Below are 11,220 nucleotides of genomic sequence, written 5' to 3'. Positions count from 1 at the left end.
CATTTATTATCTTAAAAAAAATGCTTATTTCATAAGAGAATTTAAGGAATAATCATTTAATTCAATTCTATCTCATTTCAACCAAATCAAATAAAACATAATTATTATGTAAATTACAATCTTTAAAAAAATTAATATAATTATATAAAAAAATATAGAGCTAATTTTTATTTTTTATTTTTGGATAATTTACCTCACTATTTTTTCAGGCTAGACTTTCACACGAAAAAGGCTTCAAATTAAATTATATGGATGAACTGAAACAAATAAAATTAATAATTTAAAAAGAAATAGAAAAAAAAAATGCCATTCATTTAGATAAAAATCAAATTAACCGGTTGAAATTTTTTTAGAATGGAATTTCGTAAAGCTTTATTTAGTTTGGAGATTCAGAGCGAAATTTAAAATATATATATATATATATATATATATAATTAAGTAAAATACAAACATATTTTACACTTCTTTTCATTTTTTCCCTTCAAAACACTCATCAAATCTCCCAAACAGAGCGTAATTGTTAAAAACATTTTAATCTTCAGGGTCTCCTTTTCCCCGTTCATCATCAGGTCCGAAAAACGTGAGACATCCAAACAAACAGTGATCCAAATACACAATCAAAAAACAAATCGAAGGGTTTTGAAAATTTCAATATAATTCCGTACAATTCCTTCCTTTGCAACGAACGAACAAAAACATTCATATCATAGCTCTGTTTGAGCTCATAGCAATTCTGCATTGTGTCATAGAGCCCGCAAAGCTTTCTGTCTCTTATGCCGCATTTGCGTTTGCATTTGGAGAAATCAAAAGCAATCAAATATATATTATGTATAAATGTGGGATGAAATGAGAAGAATTTTATGGGAATGGAATTTGGGAAGCAGCCAATGAAATGAACGCGATAACACTCCGTTCTTTGGTTGTTTTCTTCGTTTTCGTTTTCGACTTTGCGGAAGGCAATCGGAAAATTCTAGGAACCCTTTTCGGCAATGGAGTCCCTTGGGATTCTCAAGAGCTAGACCAAGACACGGTACCAATTTATTTATTTTTATTTTTTTGGATTTTCTTTCATAGATATGTTTGATTATGTGTATATATATATATATATATATGAATTTTGCCTTTTTGTTTGGTTACATCTATGCATTATATATGTGTATGTATATCATTAAATGTTATGTTTGTTGAAGCAAATTTGAATGGTTGTTCATCAATTCCTTTGCTTGGTTTAAGCTGAAATGTCAATTTTTCTAGTCATATTTTTAGCTGAAATTCTTACGGGGGGTTTTAAATGGATATAGGTTGAATTTACGAAATAGTTTGATTGCAAGATGTTCAATTTAGTTTTTTCATAATTGGAAGAGGTTTTTGAAATGATTTGAGGAGAAATATGGAATATAAAAGACAAATAGAATATAATGACAGAATTTTAGCGAATATCACTTTACCCCTCATCAATGAACCTGTACATTTTCACCTCAGTAACCACAAAAATACACCATTTTCACCCCTCTAGACCACCTCCAAAAGGGGGTGTATTTGTAAGATTTTTATAGTTGAGGCGTCAATATCTACGGATTCAAAGATAAATGGGGTAAAATGATATTCGTTGATAGTTAAGGTGGTTTTGGTGTAATTAACCCTTTTAGAAATAAACCATTTTTTTTTTTCCAAGGAATGTTGATTGAAATACCAACTACTCAGTGAGAAAAAGATCCGAGCAACCACACACATGGTAGACAAAGGATTTATAGTGGGAAAAACCCTTCCAAACAAGGTTGAAAATGAAAATAAAAATAAAAATCAGGCAATCCACTAGAAAACAAAATCAAGTACAAACACAAGATCCATACCAATAATCTACTACCTACTCAATTGTGGAGCAGTTTTGCTGTCCAATCTTCTATGTGCTCCTCCCTAGCCATATAGAAGTAATAACACAACTGTTTAGACCTATATGAAAACAGAAAATCTAGTCCAACAAGGAATGTAACTCTGCTCGGAAAAGAAACAAGGAGTTGTGTTTGATTGGTGAGCTCACTAGAATTAAGCTCATGCTCCAGAAAAAAAAAAAAAAAAAAAAAAAAAAAAAAAAAAAAAAATTAAAATTAAAATTAAATAAATAAATAAAAAATTACACCCTGTGTTTGAATGGTAGGGCTGTGTTCAAAAACATACCATACACTAGTTTTTCATGTGTTACAACTTATGACAATAACCTTGTTCTCGTTGAAACAGGAGAGCATGTGTTTGAATGTGATTATCACTGTTCTAATATTAAAAAATATGCACAAAAAATCCAAGTGAAAACCAAACTAAAGAGTACTAAGGTCGAGTTTTATTTATTAATTAGCCTAAAGTCATACTAAATTTAGCATATTTATTATCATCTACCTAGAAGAGCTTGAGTCCAAGTTCCTCGGCTATTATTGAGGAAGAAGTAACCATTTGGCAACATTTTTTGCTTCTGAGTAGTTGTTGGAACTTCAAAGGTGTGTGTGTGTGTGTTTTTTTTTTTGTTTTTTTTATGGTGTGTTTGTGTGTGAGTCGCGTGTTCTTAGCTTCTTGGAACGGTCTGATGTAAGCTAGTAATCTTCCTCCACTAGAGGTTTCAAGGGAACAGAAGCACATGTAACATATCTCATGTGTGAAAGAGGTTCAACTTGTCAAAAAGAAAAAGAAAAAGATATTGTGAAGGAGGTCTAGCATAATTATAATTGATAGTTTGACACACACACGACACATGTAGTTTACATGTTTTTTCTTCCAGTTTGTTTACATAGAAGTGGCCCACTTACCCTATTCTGTTGCCTCTTCTTTTTTGAGAGAAGTTTACTTCATAACAACCAATTGCTCTGTTATGGATGGGGGAGAAGATAATTGGCGACTGTTTTTCATCAAGGAAAAATCTAAAATTTATCTTTGCTTATTTTCTCCTTTTCTGCCCCTGGGCCCTAGTTAACATCGGGATTCGGCTAGAAAATGTTTTTGAAATAGGTAAAGAAATTGTTCGGAAATCAGTAAAGTGTTATGAAATTTGTGAATAGTGTCTCGTATTCTTCCTCTTTTTTTTTTCTTTTTTTTTTTGGCCTTTTTCTTGTGTCCTAGGGGCACTTGTTAGCAATACATTTTTGGATAACTATACTCGTTGCATTGAACACTTTTGAGTTGGTTCTGAATTGAATAACTCTTAACTGAGGATGATGAAATATTTTGCTTGCAGGCAGAGCAGCTGTGGACTCATTGCAGGAAGGGAATGGAGGACAGTACGGAATCTATTCAAGATTTTGACTTCTATTTTTTGCATGCAACAATTGATAGTTACAACAAGATAAATTCCGATGCGGTGTTGTTGACAAAAAGAAAATTACAAAAGGCAATTACTGATTTGCCTCCCGAAGCAAAACAAACTCTTTTGGATTGCTTAGAAACAAAAAAATTTCCATTTCACACATCTGGCAATGAGGCTAACTCTGGGACATGGTTCGACAAATGCTTAGAGTTGCTTTTTGGTTGGTCTGATGTTTCCAGAAGGTCCAATAAGTCGCATGATCATATAGCAGAAAGTCCTGCTCCAACACCATCACTTTCAGAACCTGTCAGCTCTCCGTCTTCAATACCACAGCCCCATGCCAACGATCCGGTGCTTTTTCGCCGACGAAACTTGAAAGTCTCACCTCCACCACCTAAAGTTAAAAAACCTCCACCACGTAAAGTAAAAAAACCTCCACCAAGTAAAGTTAAAAAGCGTACTCCAAAGAAAAAAAATGACAACCAGAAGTATACAATTATTGCTATAGCTGCAACTGCTGCGGCAATACTTGTCCTTGTTTCTTTGCTCCTCTGTTGCTGTCTTAAGGGCAAGAGCAAAAGGGTTGACCCCCGAGATGAACAAAGAGATGATAAACCTCTTCTCAACTGTTGTTTGAGCGATATGTCTGGTATTTATTACATGTGATAAGTTCTGTTCATTGTAAACTTTGGTTTAATGATTTCAATGTTTTGAGTAATTTTTATTTTTCAGGTTCGTCACAGAAGTCTCGTAGTGTAGGAAATTCAAGTAACAAAGATTTCAAGACTTCATCCTTGAACAATTTGTCCAATGATGGTCATGGTTGTTCGATGGTCCAAGCTCAATCATCTGAAGCAACTGGAGGTGCACCTGGAACCAACCATCCAACATTACCACTTCCTCCAGGAAGGACCGCTCCTCCACCACCTGGGCCTCCTCCACCACCTAAACCTCCCGCTCCGAGAGCTCCGCCACCTCCAAGAGTTGTTCGCCCTCCACCAGTTCCACTGGCTAAACCTTCACCTCTCGGACCACATCATCGAGGGCATTCTTCTTCAGGTGGAGGAGATGATCTAACTGGTGAATCTGAGAGTCAGAAAACCAAGTTAAAGCCATTCTTCTGGGACAAAGTTCTTGCCAACCCTGATCAGTCAATGGTTTGGCATGAGCTTAAAACTGGGTCATTCCAGTAAGGCTTTAAAATTTCTTCGTTTACTTTGATTTTGTGAATAGCAAGTTGTCTCAATGCGTCTCAAGAAATACCTGAAATTTGTTTTTCAATTTATAGGGTTAATGAGGAGATGATGGAATCTTTATTTGGTATTACTCCTGCTGAAAAGAGCAAGGACCATAAGAAAAATTCATCTTCCTTCGATCCTCAACCCCAATATATCAAGATTATTGATGCTAAGAAGTCACAAAATTTGGCAATTCTTCTAAAAGCATTAAATGTGACAACAGAAGAAGTCTGTGATGCACTTAGGGAAGGTGATTCTCTCTCTCTCTCTCTCTCTCTCTCTCTCTCACACACACACACACACACACACACACACACACACAAATATTATGTGACAGTAGCAATGAGACATTATGTGATTAACACACAGAAAGTCTTTTTCTTGGACTTCATTTGAACATGGAAGAACATTCTGATTTGATGAGTGGCTTTGTATATAAGAAGCCACCATTCTTTTTTCTTTTTTTTTTTTAATATTTATTTTCACTCCTTTTTTGCAGTGTATCAATATGTAGCTCCCAGTCAAATTTATACAAAGAACCTTCCTTGTAACGAATGATTTTTAAGGTTGCTTGTATTACAATATGTTGTAACACCAGTAAATGAAGTAATATTCATCACCTTGGGCTCTCCCACAATAGTGGCATGTCCAAATAAATATTTTGATAACTAATGAGATCTACATGCACACAAAAACACATTAATTTTACTTATTAATTTACTGTTGGACTTACTCAGAAAGTCAGCATGTGCTTACAAAATTTTTTTACCTTTAGCAACTTAAGTTTCTTTTAATTAAGTAGAGGTTGTTTTAGTTCTCTTTTTACCTTCTTGCTTGCTGATTCATCTTTATTTAGATTAATCTTTTTTGCATGATACCCTTATTTTTCTTTACATTGTTTTTTCCCCAAACATGCATGATGGCTAATTTTGTTTCCAAGTGACAATTCAAATGCATAAATAATGGGCTAGAAACAGTGGAAGTTCTGTTATGTTGAACGTTTCTCTACGCTTTTGTCAACCTCAAGTTCTTGGTATTTTAGAAAAGGGATGTCCTTGGTTTGGGCTAACACTCCCTCTGTATTCTCTTTTCTAGTTGTTGGTTATCTGGCACGAGGTATAAAGACTGGGAAAAAGAAAAAGAAAGAAAGAGTTTCCCAAGGACTGAAGTTTTTTAATATGATTTTGATATTTGCTAGTTGCTAGTCTACAATCATTTTTGTTGGCCAAATGCTTATCTTTCTAGTTGTGATTTTTTTCATGACAATACAATATACTGACATGAACTACAGATTAAGGTGAAATACATTGTTTAAATTGTACTAAAATATAATCAAAGAAATACGTGCATCAAATTACTACGAATTTATGCTGCCGAATGCAACCATTCTCTATTTTATACCCCATCATCATCATAATTGTTCAACTTTTCAAGTTTTCTCTTATTTATCTTTATTTTTGTGTTTATTGATCAGGTAATGAGCTTCCTGCTGAGCTCGTCCAAACTTTGTTAAAGATAGCACCAACATCAGAAGAAGAGCTGAAACTTAGGCTATTCAGTGGTGATCTTTCTCAGCTAGGACCTGCTGAACGGTTTCTAAAAGTCATGGTTAATATTCCATTTGCATTTAAACGACTGGAATCACTATTGTTCATGAGCTCTGTTCAGGAGGAATTCTCTGCCATTAAAGAGTCTTTTCAAACTTTGAAGGTGAAACATTTGCTCTTTGCATGCAACATCTCATTCAATTATGTGTCCGTTCTTCCAATTGCCAATGTCCCCAAGGATTATAGCCTACCCAAAATGCGTTGTCTTTGACGTTTACTGATGTCAACATAGATGTTACGTGAGTTTTGTCAAAAGGAGACACACCGTAACCTTTTATCTGACACCTCTCAATATTTCTTCACGTTGCCATTGTTACTATTGTCACATCACATTTACGAACAATGCGATGTCCTAGATTTTTTAAGGTGACATTCAGGTTAAAAATAAATGAAACATTTTTTTCCCCTGAAGATACATTACTCCTTTGGTAGACCATATATATAGTTCAAAAAATTAAATGGTCAAGATCTTTCTGGTCATTGCAATTATGTCTCATCTTAAATTGCAGGTAGCTTCTACAGAGCTCAAGAACAGCAGACTATTCCTGAAACTCTTAGAAGCAGTTCTCAAAACTGGCAACCGCATGAATGATGGTACCTTCCGTGGAGGTGCACAGGCATTCAAACTCGACACGCTTTTGAAACTGTCTGATGTAAAAGGAACGAATGGCAAGACCACACTTCTACACTTCGTTGTTCAAGAGATCGTTCGATCAGAAGGAATAAGAGCTGCACGTACAGCAAGACAGAGCCAGAGCATGTCCAACATAAAAACAGAGGATCTTGTTGAGGATTCTACTCATGAAACTGAAGAGTACTATCGAATCCTTGGCCTTCAAGTAGTTTCGGGGCTAAGCAATGACTTAGAGAATGTAAAAAAGGCAGCAGTCATAGATGGTGATAGTCTTACGGCAACGGTATCTAAACTTGGAAGCTCACTATCAAAAACTAAACAGTTCCTAAACAATGAGATGAGTTCAGAGGAAGATAGCAGGTTCTATACTACTCTTGCAAATTTTGTACAGCATGCAGAAGATGAGATCACGTGGATGCTAGAGGAAGAGAAGAGGATAATGGCTCTAGTGAAGAGCACAATAGATTATTTTCAAGGGAATGCAGGAAAGGAAGAGGGCTTGCGGTTGTTTGTAATTGTTCGTGATTTCTTGATAATATTGGACAAGGCATGTAAGGAGGTGAGAAACTCCGCAACAATGCCTTTAAGGACTCCCAGGAAAGAGACTTCATCAGCAGCATCAACTTCTTTTGAATCTCGTCAGCCTTCTTTGCCTGATGTTCGCCAACGAATATTTCCAGCCATCAGGGATCCTCGGATGGATAATTCAAGTTCTGATGACGAGAGCTAGTCCCCGTAACTCTTCATCGATCAAGGTACAAAAGATTTTATGGCTATAAACATATTTCTCCCTTTTTGGTTTTTGTCTTTTTTAGGTTCAAGTGATGAGGAATACTATTTTCTTAGTTTCGTGAGCAATTGGGTATGTTTCTAGCATATACAATGAAAGGTTGCTCCTTGTGGTAACTTATTAATTGGGTTGTTCTTGGAAAAGGTCTCCGATGGAGATGAAGAGTTTTTGAGGTGGTGATACTTGCAGAAGGGAAAGACAGTTGCGTAAAGTAAGATTGGAGAGACTTATCCAAAAATAAAAATATAAAAAATAATAATAGTAATAATAATGTAGTAAAGTAGAATTGGAGAGACCAAATCCCTTATTTGGTGAAGTAGAGTAGGCATCAATATGATAAAATGGTATGTGATCTATATTAATAACCGCAAGAAATATTATATATGTTAATAAGAAAAATAATCAAACTTGGGTGGACGGAGACAGGGAGAGGGCAGAGTCCTTTTTTGCTTAACGTATTCATCTTATTTCTTGTGTGGAGGAGGTACGATCTGTCAGAGATTTTAATTAAAATTTGAAATGAGTAAATTTTGGAGGCTAGCAGAGTATGCATTCTTTGAGATGCATTGTATTTTCACCCTCCTTTTGGAGAAAAAGAGGGAGACTCATCAAAAATAAAAATAAAAAAAGAAAAACAAAGAAAGGAACATGTCAAGAGGATAGAGGATACAACTAGGGGCATGCACGGTGCAGTTCGGGCAGTTTAAGAATAAAATTGTAAACCAAATGACGGATTGGTGGATTCATGGATTGGCAAATCGCAGTTTAGGCAATTTGAGACAGATTGGCAGATTGAAAATATTCTTGACCAATTATCAAACATTTGCATAATATGTAACACTAAATTGTATAATATTTTTCATATATATAACACAAACTAATTTTATATAATATTTTTTGTAATAAATTTCACATCTTAAATCTCTCTCTCATTTTTACTTAGATATTTTAGTAGATGTTAAAAAAATAAATATGTATTAACTATAGCGGAGTAAAGAAATTTTGAAAGTGGATTATAAATTGTTTAATCTGCGGTTAGTGAATAGAACGGTGCGGATCGGTGCGGTTTTAGCGGATTAGGCGGTATTTTGCACAGCCTTAGATGCAACATTGGAATCATTGTAACAACTACCTGAGATCATTCATTCCTGCAAACTTGCTTTTTGCATAGTAGTAGTACATTCAGATTAGAACATTTCTGATCCTACACATTTTTCTGTGAAAATTCTCAATTTTCTCTCTTGTATCTGATGCTGGTTCAGGTGGCTTTGAAGTCTTGGTGGCTGTGGATGGTCAGAATTGTGTTATCCCTGCAACAATACGTGAAGCTTCGAGTTCTTATCATGAATTTTCTCTAGATGATAAATGTAAATGAAAATTATTTGTTCCTGGAAGAGAAAAGGGATGTCTTTTACATTCAGTAAAAAGAGCATTGTATATAAAGCATCAAATTGAAACAAGAGTCACTGTAGTTACTGCCACGCTCTTCACCAGCACTCTGTATCCAACTTCTCTCATCAAAGGTAAGGATGACAATTGTATTGATTGTTTTCATGTCTTTCGCCTTCTATGTTGTATAGTTTTTTGAAATTGGAGGTAGGGAAGCCAAAAAAAAAAATTCATTGTTGACATTCTTTCGCTTTCAGTTTCTTGATCTTCTTGATGCTGTCATTGATATTTGATTGTTGAGGAGAATTCATGGTAATGCCTTTTACTGTGCTTAACCACTCTGAAATATCGGTATGCATACATTGTGTCTAGGAATGAGCTCAGTAGGGTACACAGGTTCTCATTTATCAGATTGAAGCCATTACTTCTCACAGCCTAGTCTATTATGCAAATATCAGTCTTCCATAAGCTCCAAATGACTTTTTTTCTATTTCCTCGCATTGAATATGAAGCAATTTTACCACTAAAGAACTCCATAATGCCCCCATCTACCTCTATCACGCTCTGTTCAGTTTCCTTCTTCATATTTCTTTACCTCGTCAGTTTTTGTATCCTCAGCACGCCCTCCCACATTCCAATTTTGGCATAGATATTCGACATAGGACCATAAACTTTGCAATCATCAGTTTTGATCTCCACAAGTCTCTCTAGTACAAATTCTGCACGAGCCACATTTTTATGATTTTGACTTGCAAAAAGAAGAGATGCCCAAAGGGTTGAATTGGGTTTTGATGGACATAAACTACATAACATTGTGAACTTGATTTAATTGTCTTGACCGGCCAAGGGGATCAATCAAGCAACCATAGTGTTCAAACACATGAGCTCTCATTCTATACCAAAGATATCAAGACCTTAGTGTACACATAGATAACACTTGCACTGGACATAGCTGTCAGTTGTACCCAACACAATTGTCTTGTTTTTAATCTCTAAGTTTTCGCTTGAAGACCAAAAATAACATTTTCTACTAAGTAATTTCAGATATTTTTTGGAAAAATCTCATTTTTGCCCATTCAGTGTCATGTATATTCGGTCTCGTTTGGGAACATGCTTTTTTAATAATTTTTTGGTTTTTTAGCTAAAATATGATATAAAAAAATTAGTATGTTTGGGATGACTTTTTTATTTTTTACGAAAAGATGTGCAAAAAATATAAAGAAAATGAAATCTTTAAATTTTTGGTATAGGTTGTTGGCTTTTTAGTTTTTTTTAGTGCCTTTTTGACTTTTAAACTAAAAATTGATGTTGCCAAACAAGATTTTGAAGAGTCCTCATTTTTGCCCCTGTTCTCTCACTTTTGCCCCATTCCAAACTTGAACATGAGCCAAGCATAAAATAAATAAAATAAATAATACTTGAAATTGAGGTGGCAAAAGTGAATATTTGTAAAATTAAAGGGCCAAAATCAAGATTTTTCCATAATTTTATGATACATTCCTACTTCAACCATACATCTCATTTTAATTATGTACTTTTTGCAAAATAATATAATTTTTATTGAAAATTTGTATTAAATATGTTTAATATTAGTCATAAAGCTATCTTCAACCGTAATAATTTTATAAAATTTGACTTTATATATTAAAAATTATACATATTTTGTCAAAATAAAAGAAAAGTAAATAAAGAGAAAAGGAAAAGAGAAGAGATAAAGAATAAAGTGTGAGAAAAATTGAAAAATAATTCATCCATACAATTTCTTCCCCAAATGACGTGGTAAGTAAAATTTGAAAAGCTGTAATGCCCCAAAAATTGAGGACATCAATGAATACATTAACAAATAAATAAAAGATTTTTCTAAGGTTACAAGTCCAAAAATAAATAATAATACATCCGAGTGAAATTTATTACCGTAACGTTTATCTAATTTTACAAATTATAAGTAAAAATAAATTTTCAATAGCGAGATGAAAAATCCGACGTCGGTCCACACTTGCTATAACTTCCCGAGCTATAACTTCTCAAGCCTTTCCACAACATCTTCTCCGGTGAATTCTTCCAAAATCTAGCATTAATGTCACGGCAACGAAAATAGCTATGAGCGTTTGACGCCAAGTAAGAACAAACACACACCTCAACTTTTTACAACCACGGATAATATGAATAAGTATAGACAATATGAACAAGTAGACATACAACGTATAATTTGCATAAATAGAAAAATTTAGAGACTTATAACAATGAGAAATCACAAACAATAGTTATAA

General features: G+C 34.3%; 1 protein-coding gene across 1 annotated transcript; it reads left to right on the top strand.

Annotated features, from left to right (window-relative positions):
- Window positions 1-567: 567 nt before the first annotated feature.
- On the top strand, window positions 568-9,285 carry LOC114295331 (formin-like protein 3). The gene is made up of 7 exons (XM_082879199.1): window positions 568-1,030; window positions 3,224-3,941; window positions 4,025-4,481; window positions 4,581-4,780; window positions 6,005-6,240; window positions 6,647-7,526; window positions 8,824-9,285. Exons 1-6 carry the CDS (start codon window positions 893-895, stop codon window positions 7,499-7,501), a joined length of 2,604 nt encoding a protein of 867 aa, XP_082735325.1. The 5' UTR covers window positions 568-892; the 3' UTR covers window positions 7,502-7,526; window positions 8,824-9,285.
- Window positions 9,286-11,220: the final 1,935 nt, after the last annotated feature.

This window comes from Camellia sinensis, chromosome 7, assembly GCF_055761805.1.
Source record: "Camellia sinensis isolate YWXY chromosome 7, ASM5576180v1, whole genome shotgun sequence".
Classification (NCBI taxonomy): Eukaryota; Viridiplantae; Streptophyta; class Magnoliopsida; order Ericales; family Theaceae; genus Camellia; species Camellia sinensis.
Note: the sequence above shows the minus strand (reverse complement) of the source record. Positions and strands in the feature narration are given on the sequence as shown.

Coding starts and splice junctions, on each gene's coding strand:
- LOC114295331 (XM_082879199.1), top strand. CDS start 893: ATGAACGCGATAACACTCCGTTCTTTGGTTGTTTTCTTCGTTTTCGTT. Junction 3,942..4,024: donor TTGTTTGAGCGATATGTCTG/GTATTTATTACA, acceptor TTTATTTTTCAG/GTTCGTCACAGAAGTCTCGT. Junction 6,241..6,646: donor AGTCTTTTCAAACTTTGAAG/GTGAAACATTTG, acceptor CTTAAATTGCAG/GTAGCTTCTACAGAGCTCAA.